Source organism: Aplidium turbinatum, chromosome 9 (assembly GCF_918807975.1).
Source record: "Aplidium turbinatum chromosome 9, kaAplTurb1.1, whole genome shotgun sequence".
In the NCBI taxonomy this organism is placed as follows: domain Eukaryota; kingdom Metazoa; phylum Chordata; class Ascidiacea; order Aplousobranchia; family Polyclinidae; genus Aplidium; species Aplidium turbinatum.
The window spans coordinates 4,763,430-4,784,644 of record NC_137480.1 but is presented as its reverse complement, the minus strand read 5'-3'; the positions used below and the strand labels follow the sequence as shown (position 1 = coordinate 4,784,644).

Genomic DNA, 21,215 nt, shown 5'->3' with positions numbered 1-21,215 from the left:
GAAGATAAAGATTCAAAACCAATCAACCATTGTCGCCAAAACCGAAGGTTATGAGCACTGTAGGACCAGAGCCAGGACACTGGGCACGGTTGGAGGATCTTCCGTATCAGTAGGCCTACCACAACTAACAGACAGGAAGCAACGAAAGGCTATATCCGTCATCGAGTAAGCTGCTTCAGTTCAGTTTGTTTTTATTTTTGATCATAGACAGATAAAACCAAGCAACCACACGGCATTTAACATCATACATTAGAGTGAACATAAACTTAGTTAGGCCTAGGTAAACTACAAACGTTTTTGGCCATACTCAAGTTAGCCCTTCTCAAGTAACGAAAATAAGTGATTTTACATCTAGGCCTACATTTAAAATAAATAACTGATCTACACAATGAATTGAAAGACGAAATGCACAAGAATGAAACAGCAAAGCAGAGGAGAAAGGCACATCATATGGCGGTTAATTCGCGAGGCAAAAAGCCCGCCATGTGATGTGCCTTTCTCCCAGTATTGTAGCCTACGTTGACGCTGTCAATTCGACGGCATCAACTTTTTGTTGACGCTGAGGCTAGCGCCGTCAGTTTATTTTTTAGTTGACGGAAGTGATAGCGCCGTCAACTATTTTGCCGATTTTAAGCGCTACCGTATGCGTCATTTTTTGTTTTCATGGAAAATCGCGTTTTGCAATGAGAGTTTCACCATGTATTCTGGCCAGCGAGACTCATCAGAATTACCAGCTTTCGCGTTGGTTGAAATGGCTCCCTGAAATACAAGCGGAAGAAGTTGGCCAAATGGTGATCACTCATATCGTGAGCAGTATCGAGAACGAGGGATCAGAGAGAGAAAGAGAAAAATCAATGAATGTCATCGCGGAGGTTGAAGAAACTTTATTTCAAGAGCTCTATGCCCCTGAAAAGAACGATGTTGGTGCAGTGGACCTTGTTAAAATAAGATTTATATAGCCTATGCTAAGCCATCACAGCACGCTTGAAACAGTGATACGATAGTCCGCTAAACGTTTTCAGTTGGCCTACTTGTTTTTGAAATAGCCTACAACACACCAATACCATTCAGCGCTGTTATGGAACGCATTTCGCTCGGAAAAGACATTATGCGTCCTAAACGCAGCAGATTGTCAGACAAACGTTTTGAAATGCTTGTGTTTCTACAAAGAAGTGTCTAATAAGCTGAAGCAGCTAATTACAATACGCTACAGTCTCAAAACATAGGCTAATACCTGCTCTTTATTCATAGCTATTGTTAGCCTACATTTGGTTGAAACACTTCCGTTTTGTGAGACCCTGGCTAAAATAGCGCTAGAAATTAGCGCTGACGCCGTCAATTTATTTTATTGACGCGTACAACACTGCTTTCTCCTCTGCTTTGCAGTTTCATTCTTGTGCATTTCGTTTTTCAATGCATTGTGTAGATAAGTTTTTTATTTATTTTAATTGTAGGCTAGATGTAAAATCAGTTATTTTCGTTACTTGAAAAGGGCTAACTTGAGTACCGTACGGTATGGCCGAAAACGTTTGTAGTTTAGGCCTATGTTCACTCTAATGTATGATGTTAAATACCGCGTGGTTGCTTGGTTTTATCTGTCTATGGTTGAAGAAAGTCTTCACGTACCTATCTATCAAAATTGTATTTCTGATCATCACAACAAAAAATAATATAGTAGGCCTATGTCAAACATATTTTGTGTGATGACTGTTAAAAATTTGAATTCTATGGACTTTGAGTCTGATTGCAAATAAATAATAATAATAGCAGAGGTCTTAATTAGTCTAGATAAAGGAAGAAGCAACAAAACGCGGACGTTAGGCCATAACGTGCATGATAATGATATCAAAGCAGGACAGTCAGTTCAAAATATGGCATGGTCGCTCGCAATACCTTATAGAATTTTAAAAATCTAGAAAAAACAGAGAGTTGTTTTTGAAGTGCGTTACTGGAAACAACAGCGCTCTCCAAGAGTAGAACCATTGCTTCCTGATCATGTCGTTTATTTGTTCTCACAGTGTAGTGGCTTTCATCTGGCTGCGCTGTCACGTCTGGCTAAAAGTGTAGGCCGACAAGAAATAAACGCGCCTGGTTTCCCAAAGAAGTTCTGTTTGCGTAGTGACAGTGGTGTTTGCAGAGAAAATTACTGGAAGCGACGAGCATACAATACGTCATTGCTTGAAAGATTATAATGCGCGCCATATTACTGTCGCGCATTGTGCCATACTTTTCCGGAGTTGCTTTTAGTGCAAGCTTTACCCGAGCTACAAGAATGGCAAGCACAGACGAATCGTGGAAGACAGCGACTTCTATATATGATTTTAGTTGTTTGGATAAAGACGGTAATAATGTTTCACTTAAAAAGTACCAAGGTTCTCCTTGTATAATTGTAAATGTAGCTTCACAATGAGGCTACACCTCTTCAAATTACACTCAACTCGGAGAATTGTATGAAAAGTACTCACCACAAGGTCTTAAAATTCTGGCATTTCCATGCAACCAATTTGGGGCTCAGGAGCCTGGAAGCATTGAAGAAGTTTGTACATTTGTGAGGAATAAATTTAAAGTTAAGTTTGATATCTTTGGAAAGATTGATGTCAATGGAAGCCATGCCATTCCATTGTACAGCTATCTTCAATCCCACAAGAATACTACAGGAACTCTTGGAAATAAAATTAAGTGGAACTTCACAAAGTTTCTCGTAGACAAAGCTGGACAACCGCACAAGCGATATGCACCAACCGTCGAACCTTCAGCAATGGAAGACGATATCAAGACACTGTTGTAGGCCCATATTGTGTCAACTGAATGTGCCTGTATGAAATAAAAGCTGTTGTGACAAATCTATTAATGTTTTCAAACAACCTATATGTTGCTAGTTTTTTACTTCCAGCTCAAGTTGTTCTTGACCAGTTGATTTCAGTATGTTGACTTGTCCGCTGCATGCAAATTTTGATTTAATGTCATAGCCTAACTTTAAAAAGTTCATTGCTTCAAAACTAAACACATAGCTGGTATTTTGAAGAAATTATATTACGGTACTTCATAATCTATCTCAGGGGTCACCAAACTTTTTTCTCTGAGGGCCGGATTGCTGCGAGATTAACAGCTGCGGCCCGGATGCAAATTGCGAAAAGATATACAACTATTTAGAATCTCCACTGACTTGAATTGAGCACAATAAATAACAAAGTCAGCTGTGGAATAGCAAAGTTGTGTTGTGATGAAAATCGAAAGGTTCCTGGAAAAGGTATCCCCTGCTGTGACACACTACAGGGCATCGTGCTCTTGAAAACACATTACAGTGATGAAACATTGGTGTTTTGAACAACAAAGTTTGTGATGTCATAAGAAGAAACAATATGGAAAAATCATTAGCAGGTTGCGGCGTGTGGCTCAACAGCAACGTCAGTCCTTTGCAAAAAGTTTGGTAACTTTTTTCCTTAACAGTTGTAGTGCAGCTGTTATTTCCACAGCACGTGGCGGGCCAAATAAAATCAGTTCGCGGGCCGGTTCCGGCCCGCAGGCCGTAGTTTGGTGACCCCTGATCTATCTGAATCACTCATTTGAATACATTTTGTTACACTGTAGGAGCATTTTCTTGATGTTATGATAATTAAAGTAGTATCATGGATTTAAGTTTAGTTATCAAGGCTGTAAACTCATCTTTTCACACATATTGTAGCCTATCAAAACTTGTTAACTAATTCAAAATTTGAGAAAAAGAATAAAAATAAAACACTACCAGTCACAGCAACAGTGAAAAGTAGTAGCAATTTAACTTAGAACCTTTTTGTGGTTAAGCACAGTGTAGTGAATTGTGGATGCTTGAATAGTGGCTACAAGCTACATGGATCTTGTGACTTTTTATTATGATTTGCTTATGGTTGCAACTATTCTGAGTGATCCCTAGTCATACCACCCACTGCCATGCAAATATTTTGTTTTACTTTGTCTGTCATAACTATGAAAAAGTGGTACATTTATTCAGTTAATAGTTTTTGTCAGAACAACTTTTTACTTCAAATGATGCAGTTTTTGATCCTTAAAAGTTAATTATTGAAAGTGGAAATTTATGTTTTTAGTACCTGTTACATTTCTTATTCATGACAAGTGCTTTTGAAACTTTAAAGTGAAAGCACTTTGAATTATAGTATCTTTCCTATAAAAGCTAGTTCTGTTTTGAGTGTGCAGACTTGTTTCTGTTAGTGTGTAGATGCTATGAAGTGATGTAGATCTTGGTGTTAAATGAACATGTTTTTTCATTTATAGAAACTTGTTTTTAAATTGCATACGTAATCATGAAGTTAAATAAATTATACATGGTCCATTGCAGTGCAAGAAATGCTGTAAGTATTCATAATTAATTTTTTTTTTTGTTGGAACCACAAACTATTGTGATGCCATGCTGTTTGTCAACTAAAAGTATTTTTACTTCTATATTGCAGATTTCAAACAACATTAATTTAACTGCTTTAAATAACATTTTTTCAACAAAAGTTGAAAAGATAGTCAATATTAGATGAAATAGCAATGTTGCAAAAGCTAAATGCTGTATTTTCCTTATTCTATTAATTCTTTATATTGATGTATCTAGAAATAAAACATTAGATAAAGTGTAAATTCTTTCCAACAAAGCTGTTTTCTAGAGAAGTGGAGGAAAATACTGTATTATATTTTTAACAAACATTTATTTTTTCTGCATGTTGGTATAACTATAATGCATATTATTTACAGCTCTTTGGACAAAAGCGTACTACTCTATTTGGGCATCATGCATCAAGAACAATTGCAACAAGCAATATTCACAATCGAAATGATAAAATTTATGAAATGCGATATTATGATATTAAGCTTGATGCAATGGGAAAATACAAACAGTTATGTAGCGATTTATTTCATCTTAGAACAGCTCATTCAAAGCTTTCTGGATTTTGGTTTGCAGATATGGGTTCAAAAATTGGAAAAGCTGTTCATATTTGGGAATATGGTAAGTTGGACCTTTCTATATACATCAATTAATGTGGTAGGGTGCATTTATTTTCGTTTTACAGTTTTTCTAAAAGTTATTAGAAACCTTATTGACCAAAAAATTTAAACGGAGTGAAACGATATTTTTGGGAGGCGTGTCCTGGGCTGCGATTTTTTTCTTTCTTGTCGAACGACCAAAAATTCTGCGTTTGTTTGTCGAATAGTAATATGACGTCATAAGAGTCAGATTATATAAGCGTTTGGCCGCGAATTACCGCACAAGTTGTGTGGTATCAGAGTCACTTACTTAAGTTTTTGATTGCACGCTGGTTGAGTGATTGCAAAGGAGTATCAAGCGCTAAGTTATGTACCTACCGGACATGTATATTATTTGTTTTGCTCCATGAAGAGAACTATTGCAAACGCGAAACTGAGGATCGCAAAAGAAAAAATCTCTTAGGCTATACACCTAGCCTACTGTGAGAATTTTTCCTTTGGCATCTCTTTAGTCTCGCTTAGTACGTAAATGGTTAGGCACGTACCAGCACGCAAACACAGTTAGGAGCAAAATAGCAAGTTACCAAGAAATACAGCAAAGATATAGCGAAAAATGAACTGCAGATAAAAGAAAACGGAACAATACTACGTTAATACGAAACTACGGCGTAATGTTACAGCGTTTAAGGTGTGCCGAGATGGCAAACAAGCCCCTTCGTACAACATTGCAACTTCAGACCCAGATCTTTCAATTGTTGGTGGTACTTCAACATGAGAGGCCGTTTCAACTTCCTGATGAGCTTGAACATCTAGTGAAGTCGTGCTATCGCCAGGGCCTGACCTTGTATTTGCAGATGGTAGCTCACTGACCGAACTGCTTGTGCAAACTCAGAAACGTCATCACTGTCTCGTCGAGAAAAGAATGTAGGCTATCGATGCGTTGTTCCTTATGCACTTGAACGGGTTTATCTATATTATAAAATTTTATTGTTGAAAAGTGAAAACGTAGTAGGCATATTTTACTTAGCATGCTTTTGCTTACCACTATTAAATTAAACATATTCAAAATTGACAATGCTTTGCGACTTAGGCTACTAAACGCTATTAGCCGGAAGTTTACCTGAATGATAAGTTCCAAAGTGACGTGGCAATGCTTCTCTCAATAGCTCCTTCGAACAGATCCCGCACTTCACTCGCTGTTTGCTGAACCTTAACCGCTTCTCGGTAAGACCGACCAAAGCTTTTGCCATCCGTGTTGTCGGAGGATTCTTTCGTTTTTTAGTCATTATAGGATACTGACTAACTGAAGACTATCAGTAGTTGGGCAAAGCTATGCTGTTCTTACAACTTGCCTATTACCTTGCCTTGTCCACTCCCGGTGACTACCTACTATTCTTCTAGAAGCGAACTCTTATATATAGCGACCTTTCTTATCTGTGTTTCTGATTCTGAACATCTGGTCGGAAACTAGGCTATTTTCTTGATGTAAAAAACTTGCGTGAAAAGTAGGCTTTATTGTGTTCTTTTATTGTGTGCTTCTGCGATTATTTTCTCCTGTATCAATCAGCTGCTTTAAGTTATATAACGGAAAGGAAATCTTAAATTTGTTTTCGTCATCATGCACTGACTACATAAATCCATCATTGTTAAATCTTTCAAAGGATGGCATCTCGCCTGGTGCGAGACAAATTTCCTGCAGGTGTCCAGACTTCCCAGCCAGCAAACTTGTTTATACATTTCATGCCTTGTGATTCAACGTCTGCAGATGTTGAATCAATGTAAAAACGACGGGTTTTGCTAGCTGGGCTGTGTGCTTTTGTGAATATGCAAAATCGCCCATTACGTAATCACAGAAACTCTTTTAGTGAAAGGAAGTCCAGTTGCAACCGTGTTTGTCTGTCTACTATTCTTTATTCACATTGCAAAACATTTCTGCAATTTTGGAACAACAAGTGCATAAGTCAGACATAAATACAAACTTGCAAACACGTTGACAACTAAAAGTAGCCGACTTCGGTTATTTTATCTATAAAAGAAACACGTTGTGTCGAATAGCACGAAACAGTGTTCAAAATGTTCTGGAAGAGAACTCCTTTCCATAAAAATAGCGGCTTTTTTCATCTGTATTTCTGAACATCTGGTCGGAAACTAGGCTGTTTTCTACATGTGAAAAACTTTCATAGCAGGTATCCAACAGTCATTTTACCAGAGCAATATTGTTAATTGGCTCAAACGGCGAAATACAAACTGATATAGACGTTGACAACTCAACGTAGCCTAGTTTATTTCATCTATAAAAGAAACCCGTTGTGTCGAATAGCACGAAACGGGTGTTGCGAAATGTTTGATGCCAGGTGTTTGAACTTCGATCAAAGCATTCTCCTGCAGTGTTCAAAATGGTGGCGCTGACGCCTTTGGAGTTTCTCGTGTAAAGCGTTGCTTTTAGACCTTGCTTTGAAGTACCTGGCGCAAGAAAGTTTACGTAAGTCAGCACTTTTATGATTGCATCACGTGATGCCCCCCCCCCCCCCCGATTGTTCCTCGACCTGACGACGTTTAGTCCTCTCTCAGTTTTTTTTTCCTTTTTATTTTCCTTTTTTTTTTTTTCGTTTTTTTTTCCCCGTAAGGCACGGCGTTTGTCGAATAGTGATGGCGCGTGTCGAGTGGCCTCGTCACCGAAAAAGGCAAAAATTGCAGCCCTGGGCGTGTCAAAGAAAAGGATAAGAACCACTGTAATAAATGGTGCATGAAAAAAATCTTCATTGCATTCATAGTGACATTTACAAATCAAGCGTTATGGAAACATTCTTTTTACATTAACTTTTGCAGATTCGCTTACGCATCGGTCAAAGGTTCGTGCTGCTTTAGATCAAGATAAGGAATGGCAAGAAAATTTTGTCCCCAAGTTACTACCATTGCTACAACAGCAAGAAAATAGTGTCATGTATATGCCACCTTGGTTCAGCGATTTATATTCATCACAAAAGAAAAAAGGTATTTTCATGACTAATGTTTGGCAACTAAAAACACTACTAAGATGTTGCATAAAACTATTAACCTTGACCACTAAGACTGCATGAGTAGATTCTGCAGAGTTAAATTAATGGATTTGTCACTTGTCGGCAGACTATTTGATTCATGTAGCCTAATTTTTATTGAGTATGTCTTGCATTGCAAATATTTTTGTCTACCTATGTAGAATTTCCATTGCAGTTTTTTTTAGCATCATCACCAAAGTTTACTCAATTTTAAATTGCTTGTTCCCTTCTAGTTCTTCTTCTTGTTCCCTTCTTCTGAACTTTGTCTTCAGAGTGTGAGTTTATAGAATGTCACCGACTTTACCACTTGGCAAAACATTGTCATAGTAGTAATCAGTAGGCCTGTTACAGCTTTCGTGGTAAAGTCGATGACATTCTATAAACTCACACTCTGAAGACAAAGTTCAGTCTATGATATTCAGCAATTTTACCTTTTTTAAAATGGTTTGCGGGGTATCCTAAGGACCTATTCTTGTCCCTTTACTAATTTTGTTATACAGTAACAATAACATCTAACAACCTTCAAAATTCATCGTTCAATATGTTCCCAGAAGATAACCAGGAAACATTTCTAACAGACAGGCGGCAACTCATCCAACGATCACCCCCAATGAAATCAAAGATTATTGAATGAAATGCAATAAACTCACATAAAACTGCAACAAAGACCTTCGAGATCAACAGTAAAGACTCGAAAAATACTACAAATTTTATCCAAGCCTAAGAGAATTTAACCTTTTTCAAGTCACCAGCATCAACTGCCTTGGCATGCACTTTGATGATAAGCTTAAACAGGAAAATTTCTCTGGAAAAGGACGTATTTTCTACTCCAACATTCTTTCCTTGTGTGAGCAATGAGCATCTTGGCTAAGTCTGTTTTTTTTATCGGCCCACGTTGACGATGTTTTCCCGAATTACACCGAAAACCTAATAGATAAGAGGCAATTTATAAACAACTTGGCTTGAAGAAAACGTCACTTAACGTTTGTATTAAAACAAGTAGCCAGCCACCGTTGCAGTTAAGCAAGTGAAGTTTTTTGTGGTTACTGGTTTGGTTTGTACAAAAATGTTTGTTAGAAATTCAACATTGGTGGGCAAAAACATTTCTACAGACATGTTCTTTGGAAAGTAGACTTTGCGTCAAACAGTGTCACAGCGACATCGGCCGTGTCGAGATGTTGCGTAGCCTTTGTCAGCAGTGCACAATCTCTCTAAAACCCTTTTCAGCCACTTTTCTGCTCTTAGTTTTAAAATTTTGTTGTTACCCCGCCTTGTTTCTGTCAAAGTTTTATGACTATTTGATATCCCACTCGCTCTGTCTCATGCTGATACAAAACACCAACTTTACGCCTCAGTTCTAACTTGGAGCGTTTTATCAGCGCCACTTTTGCGGCAGGTATCTATGAGCTGATGACGTATACCATGGTGATGGGCGGGCCAGTAATATGGGGCGACAAACTTAAATCATCCATTGATGCTCATCGAAGGCTCAACTATTCTGACCTGGTTGGAGTTTGGTATACGGACATTGGAGACCATAATACTGGTGAGCATTTCATCTTCTGGTGTGAAATATAGCATTTTGTAACAAGCAAAAGTGTTTTGTGATACATGTGGTAACCAGCACAATGTCTGTTTGCTTTGGCACATCTTGTACAGTATAGTAGACACTGAAAGTAGAATTTTACACGAAAATGGCGGCATGAAACGATGGTGCTGTTGGTGGTGCACTTAAACAGGACTTTTATAGCTGCGTTGTTACAACTCCGTGAAGAGAAGCATCGCAGACAGCACTAGCAACATCTTAACTATGAACTTTGGGGTCAACATTGAAGTAGTGGCTAAGCCTCTGCAATCTGCATTCTGCAAGCATGCAAAGCTATCATGGCTAAGCTATTGAAAAGGCTTTGGTGACGTATGTTGAGAGTCTCCTACAAGCCAGCAGTTGTGAACTGAGCAAGTGACAACTTGAAGTTGGTAAATGATGAAACTGAGCAAGTCGAAACTTGGAATGTCACAGCACAAGTCAACAAAATGAGTTTGACTAGCGGATGACCAAGCAAGTCCGACGTGAGCACGTAAATCTCATTTGCTGACTTGGCAGTAGCTGAAATGTACCTGTTGCATGCCTATTGGTCCGATGACTTATGTTAATCAGAGAAATTAAGGGTATCCTGATACAGCAACTGGTAAATTTTCTCGTCGTAAGGTATTGGTAACATGAGCTAAAATTGAAGCTTGGTGTTATTTTTGTGTCAATACAAGTAGGCTATAATTATAAAATCTCTTCATACAAAGATAAAAGATATATATATATCGCGTTTGTTATGGTTTTGTTTATTGTACCCAAAGTATTTTCCACATACAGTATTTTAGTTTAATAATACAACATTTAAATTTACTTCGTTTAGTGCTAAACAGTTAAACATTGAACTTAACAGATTAGGCCTACGTTTGGTACGATTTCGATAGATGCAAATTGCAAACGTTGTTTTCTTGTTTTCCTTGCTAATTGATAGTCCGGCTGTCAATATGCTAGTTGTATTTTAGCTTTATTTGTTTAAAAATATTGCAACGTTTTCATTGCAATTTGCAAACAACTTCAAAGTACGTAGAATCTTCTTGATATTTCAGTTCAAGTACTGTGGAGATACGACACTTTTGAAATGCGACATGACGGAAGAGAGAAGGCCCATGCTGATGCTGTGGTTGTAAATAAAGGTAAATAGTTCAAAGTTTATGGAGTGTTTCATGTCATTTATATTACGAATCAAAGAGTTTATTTATTTTAATTTCTGACGACAAATTCCTGGAGGGAGTTAAGACGAAAAGAGCTGCAGCTACGAGCTATGAAAAACCTTCTCGCCATAAAATTTGGTTTTGATACTTTCAGACAATCACCCCGTTGTTAAATTCTGTCATTGGTAACAGCGAATATTGTTTTGAACGGTGATTTTTTTTTCAATTTATAAACCCCTGGCGAAGCTGTATACTGACGCTTGTTAGTCCTTTTCATGCTGTACCATCCTTCCTGTTGCATTTCATGTGTTCATCGTATTGTATATTATGGTTCGATGAAATACTTTCCTTACAGTTCGAGACAACCTACGAAACGTGGCGCACCACAACTCTGTGATCATGCTCCCAGCACCGTGGTCACCAATGCAATGATGCAGCTGATTTTTGTGGGGCTAAAATCTTGGGTTTTGGTGTATGCTTGGTGAACGACAAGTGTTTGACCTGTTTTCACCTTTCTATGTTTATTCGAAGCTTGTGGAATGACCAACGCATCTTGTTCAGTGCACGATTGTGGCTTACTTCACACAGTTAGGGATGGTAAAAGTACATACAATAATACAGTATGGTATTTGCATCTCTGGAAAAGCTGTTGCCTACAATTAATACTTGTCAAGATCCTGTCAAACAACAATTGCGCATGCTTTTTCTCAGTTAATGTGACTTGACTTTTGTTGCAGTTTGCTTTACTTCATGAAATGCATTTTTTGTTCGATTAATTATTATTGTGTAACAATTAGTACTCGCAACACCCACTTTCCAAAATAGTTTTGAAGTCGACTCCAAGTGTCTTGATTTAAGGCCGAAAATATCATATTGGTACCGGGACAAAATTATCCTCTCAACTTCCTGCAAGCAGCCAAGCACTGGGTTGGTTTACACAATCCCTCAATCAATCATGTTTTGTTTGTATTCTTATTAAGCAGAGATGTACGTATACGCCGCAAATTCTACGCCGTAGACTTTTTGTTTACGCTAACGCTTAAGGCTACATTTTTTTGGATAGTTGTCGCTTGGGGTTTTCGCGGTTTTTTAGTGTATAGCGTCAACGCATACTTTTTAATGTCTTAGCTGTTGTTTGCATTTTAATTTTACAGTTGAAAGAATGTTTTCAATCATGGGCAAAGACATATTGAAACCAAAACGCAGCAATATGTCAGATGAACACTTTCAGCTGCTTGTGTTTCTTCGTGGAAATTCAAAATAAAACTTGTTTGTTTCGAGTGGTTTATACCGTGTGAATGTTTGGCACCTAGCAAACAAAAAGAGTTTACGCTAGCGTATGCGCTGACGCCGCCAACTTTTTTTACTAGTTACGTTGACGCATGCGGCGTATGATTTTTCGAACGTTTGCTTTTACGCTGACGGCGTCAATATTTTTGTATACGCGTGCATCACTGTCATTAAGAATATGTCGAGAAGCCCATGTTGCTGTCTAGCAAGTAGCAATGGCTTGCTTCGTTTCTTGAACAAGCCTACATTTAAAATGGTATTTTCAAGGAAGCTAGTTGCACTGCTGTCCGCATGTTCTCAGATTGTGCGACGATTTACTCTACGAGTTTGCCTACTTCACTATTTCAGTGTTGGACTTGCGATTGTCTTCCCTGGGTGTTTAGGCTACAGCTTCAAGTTCAATATAAGCCTAGGCAGCTAGACTACAACATAACAGAGCTGATTTTCACGATCAATTTATATTGGACTGTGGACTTGTGTAATACGAACTCAACCAACGAATTTGATTCGTAATACTGTATCGTTTGTTTGTACAAATGGAGCACTTCAGAGCTACTATGTGTGTTTTGCCCCGCCTTCGTCTGTGTCCTGTCCTGAAGCTCAGTTGGCTACAGATAGCTGTTTCAATGAGCAATACAATATATATATTTGGGAAATTTCATGAAAGTCTCGTTGGTTTTACAAATTTTGTTTGGTTTCCCAAAGTGTGTAGGCCCTTACGGGTAGTTGTGTACCATGGTGAATGGTGAGGCAGTTTAGCCTACACACGACACCACTGGGGCATTTATTTGCGTTACAAAGTCACCTGAATTAGTGGATTAGACTACACAGGAGACGGACATTGGATCGAATCCCTTTTAAAGTTTTTAGCGATTGATTATGAAAACCAATATTCTGGGACAGAATGCTCAGTCACAATCTTGAGATTTTAAGCCACTACGCCTACCTGGGAATGATTCCTTGCATTTGCAGTGACCTGTGCCTAATTTTGTTGGGAAGAGAACAGATATTTTCGGTCTCATTTTTACATCTCAAACATGGTTGGTTGGTTTTGAATCTTCATCCTCGGATTGACAAAGCCTTGATTGGTTATTCCTGGTAGTTTCGCATACTTGTAGATGCTCTTGACGCAGGGCCGGTTACTGAGGTTGGCAAAGTGAAGTTTTCTGATTGTTGCCGGGGAGTTATTCCATCCACAAGTTGCCGCTGAATGGAGAGCAGTCCTGAAAAGCGTTGCTCAAGCGTACACCCCAAGAGTCGAACCAGCGCCGTGTGATCTTGAGCCTGGCGCGTAACCACTGAGCTAACGGGCGGACCAGACGCAACCTTTCACGTTGTCAAGTTTCACGCCATCAGCTTTCACTCGAAGTGAAAATACAGCCAGAAGAAGAAAGATTCCAGCCTATAAACCTATCAGAATATAGCAACTACCGTACGCTAATATCAAAAAAATAGGTGCCGCTCAATGGAGAGCTAGTCTTGAAGTGCGTTGCTGAAGTGCACACACCAAGAGATGAAAAGACGTTGCTTGATCTGTAGCCTATTTATTTATTTATTTGGATTTTGTTTCAGACACAAGTAGAATTGGTCCATAGGATACAAACACACAAAGAAAACGAAATACAACACCACACAGAAATCGAGTAGGCCTAGCAGCTATCGGTACTACACAAATATTAAGCACAAGTTTCAGGCTGGAGAGCACGATCACGATGCTGGAAGAAAGCAGATTGATGATAACACTCGGAATTCATCAAATGCTGAATCCACGTATTCGATGTGTTAAAGCAGCGATCAGTAAATTTATATATACTTTTACGAAGGAGAGCATGAAACGTCGTAATTTTGTTAGTTACCATCACAGAGCTTATACTTATACGTCTCGGAAGATGAAATGTAATTCTATAGCTGTTATTATACGCTACACGTAGACGATTGATACTGTACGAAAAATATTTACACCACAGCTGAGATCCATACATTGGCATACAGTAGGATCGAAATAATACGTTTTTGACAGTGGTAGAACTTACTATTATCCTATAGTAAGGATATAGTACTAACTTACTATATCCTTACTTCGCAAGCGACGTGAAGTGGGGCGACTTGGCTTGTTTTTAGATAGCATTCGAAAAAACTATGGCTTATCTCGAGAAAAAGCAGTCGTGGTCCAATGCCCCTTTTTCATTTAAGCATAGCCTAATCACCTTAATTTATTCATCCACTAGGACTGGATGCCAACAAGAAGGTCTAATGTGTAGGCTATTTTTTTCCTACTTCATATTTACAATATTTTCCGGAGAAGGCTACAACGAAAAAGTATAGCTTACTAAAAAGCAAAGGAATTTATTCTCACACGAGTCAGTTCAATCATAAATAGCTAAAAATCGATTTCGATCAGTTAGTAGCTAGATCAACGGTGGTCAAACTGCGGCTCGACAACATAAATTTTTTGGCTCTTGTATTGAATCGTAATATTACAAAAAAATTAAGATTATACTTTAAAATGTTATCTCGCGCTGTCAACCAAGCAGTGGCGTAGCCTACCTAGGGTATGGCTCGAGCCATGGACGCCACATTAATAGGGGCGCAAAAATCGGTCTAAAAATTAAAATTTGTGACACTTTATTCAAAATCTAATTTGCGCCTAATACAAAGATCAAAAAAGAGTCTCTTACTGTAGCCATTGTTGAACAATAGAATTGTGACGTTGCAAATATACAGGAGCTAAAGCCATGCATTGCATTTCTTGTAAATCCATTCATCATCATTTTATTTTTCGTCATTAACGCGTCCGGGACGAAAAAGATAGCCTACTAACTACAAAAATCGATATAGACCTACTAGGACGTTAATGAATGGGAAAAGGTGGCAAAACTTTTAAAGCTTTAAAACGTGCTTGAATGGAAAATCATGTAGTAGCCTAGCTAGCCTATAGCCTATTTCAGTAGTTAGCATGGCCACAAAACCCAAAAATCAAATAGCAAAAAAATTAAACATTTTTTCCAAAAACATGTGTTTCTCGGCAGTCGAGTGTAGCAAGAACTCAGCGATAGACACGTGTTTCGCCCATGACGCTGGGCTCATCTAGGCCTACATGTTTTTGGGAAAAGTCTTAATGTCTAGTGTGGAGGCTACACCGGTGTCCTTCTGCCCCGAACCAAGATATCTTGGGGTGACACTGGACAAATCGCTCACATACCGTCACCATTTGGTGTCACTGCGCAAGAAACTCACATTCCGCGCTGCGCTACTCAAGCGCCTGGCAGGCTCTAGCTGAGGGGCGAGGGCAGACACTTTGCGTATAGCAGCCTTAACCCTTGTCTACTCTTCAGCAGAGTACTGTGTACCTGTTTGGTGCCGCAGTGCTCACTGCCATAACATCGACATTGCCATAAACAGCGCCCTGCGCACAGTGACCGGATGCCTGCGTCCCACACGATTGGACAATCTCCCCATTCTCGCTGGCATTCAACCCGCTGAACTTCGTCGCGAAGAAGCCACTCTGTCCCTCGGTCGACGGGCACTGGAGCCTAATTACTTTCTCCACCACAAAATCTCTGCTCTCCCAAACGAGCACTCCCGTCGACTGAAATCAAGACAACCATTCGTGCCAGCCCAGCAAGCCATTTGTACTCAACGAAGCTGATGTACAAGATATCTGCGGCTGCTTGGGCGGACCATAAATGGAGTTCTGAATGGAAGTCAACCGCCACCAGACTCTATTCGTTCATCTCCGACGCCGACACACGCCCCGTCGGTCTAACACTACCAAAACAGGCATGGGTGCGCCTCAACCGTCTCCGTACGGGCGTCGGGCTTTTCCGTTCAACCATGCACCAATGGGGAATGGCCTCTTCCTGTGAATGTGGTGCCGAGGAACAGACCGCAGACCACATCATCAATGACTGTACCATCTTCAAGCCACCTAACGGAGTGGAAGGTTTGCGTGTCATGGATGATGAAACCAAAGACTGGCTGCTCTCTAGTAGCCTTCCAGTGTAGTCCGGGAACATCGTGAATCTGGGGTGGTAAAAGGATAGACCCTCGGCCCCAGAGGTTTACACGACGACGACGACCGGTATGGTTAGCGAAACACAATGCTCGCTGTCCTATAGTGAGTGACAGGAAGATCGCTCCTTCTCAACAATCCATTCAACATTAATGTAGTCAGGGATGGCTGTCCAATCCGCCAACCTTTCGCCATTAACATGTCCGCTGTAGAAATGGAACTGACTGACATGCAAGAAGATGTAGTTCTAAAAAATTTCAGTCAGTGCCACTCTACTATTGAGTTGTACCACAGGTTCCAGAGAATAAATATCCAGAACTCAAAAAGACCAGTGTACGACTCATTTCTGTTTTTATCTAGGCTACGCCTTATTGTTGTGAATCTTTATTCTCTGTAGGCTAATGAACTTTGTAAAATTAAAACATCGTGCAACCTTGACAAATGAACACTTGGAAGAATTAATTCGCACAGCATTAACAACTTATCGTCCAAATTTTCAGAGATTAGTGAGTCAAGTACAAAACTGATAGGCTATGGATAAGCAAGCATTGTGTTTTTATTGCTGATATGTTATTTTGTGTCAACTGGTTTTGCGGCTCGCTGGTGTTTATGGTATATCCGCAAGCGGCTCTTTCTTTGAACAACTGTGCCCACCCCTGAGCTAGATCAGCTTCAGTTAAGCTTATTCAAATAGATTTCTATTTGAAGATTCACAGACAGATTCTATTTTGAAGATTCACTCACAGATTCTATTTGAATAAGCTTAACTGAAGATGATCTACAGCAGGGCTTCCCAAACTTTTTTGCTCGCGACCCCTTTTAATTTCCTAAAAATTCTGGCGACCCCTTACGATTGAAATAATAAACAGTGCAAAATATACATTTGTGATATTTATTGAAAAGCTTAGATCAAACGAAAACCAAAAACAATTTACTGGCACTCAGTTTAGTTTTGTTTTTATTTTTTATTTATTTCTGACCATCACAACGAAGCATATGCGGGTAGCCTACTGGAAACAAAACAAAAAAGCAAACACGTTTATTCAGTGTGATGGGTGTGACTGCTTTCTGCTACAAAACAAGTCCACCCGTGGCTGAATGTTAGTTAAAGCTGAATCATTTCAGACTGTGGGTGTCAAATTCTGGCGCATTGAGAACATTTCAGATGAATCATTTTGAAATTTTGGTTTTCAGATGTTCAATTTTTTGATAAACGCATCAATTTTAGGTTTCAATGCAAAATATTGATGTTTTCTCCTAGGAGGGACAAATTAAATTCGTTTAGTTTTTCAAGCAAATCTTGCATTTGACATAATTTCAAAAACTATACGGTAGATGTTATTGAGAAAATGGTGGACCAAGACTGAATTTTATTCTGGTGGAAAAAATCACGATTTCGGTTTTTCAACGTTAATTGGCTAGGCATTTTAAAGCTTTGACTTTTGAAAGCCACCTCACTTCACGATGCAATAAAAGAGTTTTTAACTCCGATTCCATTTCACCTCATAAATGTTCGAAATTACGGGCAGCCTATTGAGTGCGCGACTCTTAATAAAGTTAATAACTGTCACAGCACCTCGCACAGAAGTGTTAATATGCACCACCTTGTGCAAATTGGTATACTCTCTGCGACCCCTGAAGTTCGTTACGCGACCCCTTGGGGGGTCGCGACCCCCAGTTTGGGAAGCCCTGTTCTACAGTAGCTAGGTACTAGTTGATCGATTTTTAGCTATTTATAATTGAACTGACTCGTGTGAAAATAAATTCCTTTGCATTACAAGACATGTAACCGAGTCGTTCATATCAAGCATTGTTGTGGGTTTGACACCTGTCAGAAGATATTTCATTTTATTGATTACTAAAGAGCAGCTAGGTTTTGGCTTCATCATTCAAAGTGTAGCCTACAGTTTTTTCTCTTCAGTTGGACGGAGGATGATAGGCTAATTAATGTTTGAATAGCAATGAGTTCAATAACATTAATTTGTTTTTTGCCATTGCAGAGGAGTTTTATTCCCATTTTTCGCACATCTAATGTAGCAATTTTGTTAGGCCACTAAAATTTTAATATTTGATATCTGCCTCAGTAGGCTATTACCCAACTGGCAAAAAAAGGTTATGTTTTAACTCTCGTGTGCAAAAACTTCTTTTCAAGCCAGTGTTTTGAAACAAATAGCCCACGGTACCGTATCTTATGTTTTTATTTGATCTCTGCCCGTAACAACTTCTTTCTTTTCGTTGATTAATTGAATCTTTATGCTCGGACTGGAAAAGCTTCTTTGAGAGCTTAATCCTGGCAGTTTCGCCTAGCTTACTTGTAGAGACTTTGAACCACTAATGCAGGACCGAGATTGACAGTAAAGTTTCCGATTGTTGAAGTGTTGTTGCCGAGGAATTATTCCATCCATTAGATGCTGCTGAATGGAGAGCAGTCCTTAACATGCGTTGCTCAAGCGCACACCCCGAGAGTCGAACCAGTGCCGCTTGATCAAGTTTCTTCGTTGGTGAAGTCTGTTCATGAAGAAAAAAGATTCAAAACCATGTCACGCGCTAACCAACTAAGCTATTTTTCTGAACATTAGCCCATCTTGTATAAATGTAGGCTAGTTTGCCGATGTTTGACATTTGTCATATCAAGCAAGGCAGTGGAATCGGGCTAAAACTATAGCGTACGACTCCTCGGTTGTTAACTGGCCGACTCCTGGCACGCCAAAATCCCTCCAACTCTAAAGCCCTGATATTTAGACATAGCCGTAGAAGATGGTGTGAAGGGGAGCCAGTCGCATACCTGCAACAAAAAAGACAAATATAGTTTGCATTATGGTACCAAAATGTTTTATTCGCTGGCGGCTGTGTAGGCTACCGGTACCAAAGACACGGGACGAAGCAGCTGACTCGATGACTGATAGCTTATAGGCCTAGTCCTTCGCTGTTTTCTGTCTGTTATAGAAATTACATTTTATGGTGCTATTTTATTTGTATTATTCACACTTGTCCCTTTTCATACATAACAGATGAAACACAAGTTTTCACACGTTTTCTGTTTTTCCTCACGAATACAGTAGGAAAGATGTCCCTCCAGCGAATAACTGCTTGTTGAGCTTAGGGTTGCGTTGTTTTATTTGAAATGCCTCGTGAATTTTGGTTATAAATTCTGATTGACAGGTTCGAGTTATTTCGAACGAATCAGATTAAATCAGATCAAATCAATTAAATCAGATGCAAAATTGACGTCACAACAAATACTGCAGTAATAATGGTCTTTAATTGCACTTTGTTTATGGATATCTGGCAAATTAGGGTGTTCCTTTGCTCTTGTAGCCAAATGTCTAGTGGACATACCCAGGGGCTCTATCCACGTTTAGAATTCGGGGGGAGGGGTGATTTTTGGACACTGGGCTAAATTCGTCATAGTCATTTCAACAACAACTTTCAACTCGTCTTAGTCATTCCAACCACTCCAATAAGTGGGGGGGGGGTAATCACCCCCTCACCCCACTTAAATAGAACCCATGGACATACCTATATATGTATGTCAAGTTCGTGTCACCATAGTTAATAAATATACCTATTTAAATTAGGCCTACCATATTTTCATCGCCTAAAAAGAGGACACGATTCGCCAGCAAGTGGAATTTTACTCTTGAAGAATCTTTTACATGTTTTTAGATCATTACAGTATGTAAAATAGCCTACATATTCAGCACTGGAAAACAGGGAATTGACCAATCATACACTCAACTTCTCAAAAACATTTACGCGAAAAATACATCTATAATTCGGCTGCACAAAGACTCTGAACCATTTCAGATTCAAAAAGGGGTAGGCTACCGTAAGTCAAGGTGACACAATATCTTCAAAACTTTTTACAACAGACTTAGAAGAAATTTTTAAGCAACTTAACTGGGAAGAAAAAGGAATTAAAATTGATGGTGAATACATAAACCATTTACGTTTTGCTGATGACATCATCCTTAGTGAACTCAATACAGAAAGCAAAAAGATTGACCTTATTATGAACTTTAACAAAACAAAAGTTATGTTTAACAAACTGGCAGACATCGGCAACAATATTCTTTTGGATGGAGCGACTATCGAAAAAGTTGATCACTAGGCCTACGCTATATATATCTTGGCCAAAAAGAATATCACTTGGATGGCAAGCTTCGGAAGAGCAAGTTCGATATTTAAGTCAAACTGCATCTTTCTCTCAAGAAACAAGTCTACGACTGCCGAATGGATCAGAAATCAAACGAAATTACGAGATATATTAAGCACAATCAAGAAACTAAAATGGTCCTGGGCAGGTCATATAGCAAGATATCAGGACAATAGATGGACTAAAAAAGATTAATAACATGGACACCACGAGAAACCAACAGAAAGAAAGGAAAACCAAAAGTGAGATGGAAGGACGACATTGACAAACAATGCAATACAACCAATTGGTACCAACTAGCCAGGGCCGGATTAAGGGTACTGTCGGCCTAAGGCTGTTTACTAGAGAAGGGCCTATTTTTTCAAACCAAGCTACAAAAAGTAATAAAAATACATACGGTACATGAAAAATTGAAAAAATTTACTGCAAAATAACATAAACATAGCCTAACAGAAAAATGGCTAATGATGGCGCATAATTGGTTTTGGAAACAAACACAATTTTACTCTCAAATTTGAAGCAGATGGAAAAGATTTTGGAAAGAAATAGATAGTAGGTACCTATATGGTAATACTTTACCTGACACTCTAAACCAGGAGTTTTTAACGTTTTTTTCACTGCGACCCCCTCAGAGCAATCAATGTAGTCTCGCGCCCCCCTATAAAAAATTCTTCTTCTTTTTTATCCGTTCAGTCATTTACGACTCTCGGTCACTTTATATGTCATCTTACTCCACATCTCTCGATCCCACGCAGCCTCCTTCAATTCATGCACTCCTATCCCACTGTAATTTACGATTGTGTCAAGCCATCTTGTTTTCGGGCGCCCCCTTCCTCTTCCTCCGCTGACCAAACCAAGCATGATGTCTATTCCCATTGATTTGCTTCTCATTATGTGGCCAAAATATGAAATTTAATATAAAAATATTCAACAATAGCATATTTAATTCAAAATTTAACCAAATTTGATTTATGGCTAGATCCAGTTATTTTTAGTTTTGTTGTTCCAACGT

The 21,215-nt window shown here is 39.0% G+C and overlaps 1 protein-coding gene and 1 pseudogene across 1 annotated transcript; both read left to right on the top strand.

The window, feature by feature from the left end:
* Window positions 1-2,011: 2,011 nt before the first annotated feature.
* Window positions 2,012-4,275, top strand: LOC145776981 (uncharacterized; annotated as a pseudogene).
* On the top strand, window positions 4,271-12,682 carry LOC145776980 (protein NipSnap homolog 3A-like). Its single transcript, XM_082588235.1, has 6 exons — window positions 4,271-4,349; window positions 4,738-4,990; window positions 7,798-7,962; window positions 9,403-9,552; window positions 10,641-10,727; window positions 11,101-12,682. The coding sequence occupies exons 1-6, from the start codon at window positions 4,302-4,304 to the stop codon at window positions 11,175-11,177; spliced, it is 780 nt and encodes a 259-aa protein (XP_082444361.1). The 5' UTR covers window positions 4,271-4,301; the 3' UTR covers window positions 11,178-12,682.
* Window positions 12,683-21,215: the final 8,533 nt, after the last annotated feature.

What these genes read in the sequence shown, in the direction of transcription:
- LOC145776980 (XM_082588235.1), top strand. Translation starts at nt 4,302, where the DNA reads ATGAAGTTAAATAAATTATACATGGTCCATTGCAGTGCAAGAAATGCT. An exon ending in TTCATCACAAAAGAAAAAAG is followed by an intron (nt 7,963 to 9,402) that starts GTATTTTCATGA and finishes CTTTTGCGGCAG; the next exon opens with GTATCTATGAGCTGATGACG. An exon ending in CATTGGAGACCATAATACTG is followed by an intron (nt 9,553 to 10,640) that starts GTGAGCATTTCA and finishes TTGATATTTCAG; the next exon opens with TTCAAGTACTGTGGAGATAC.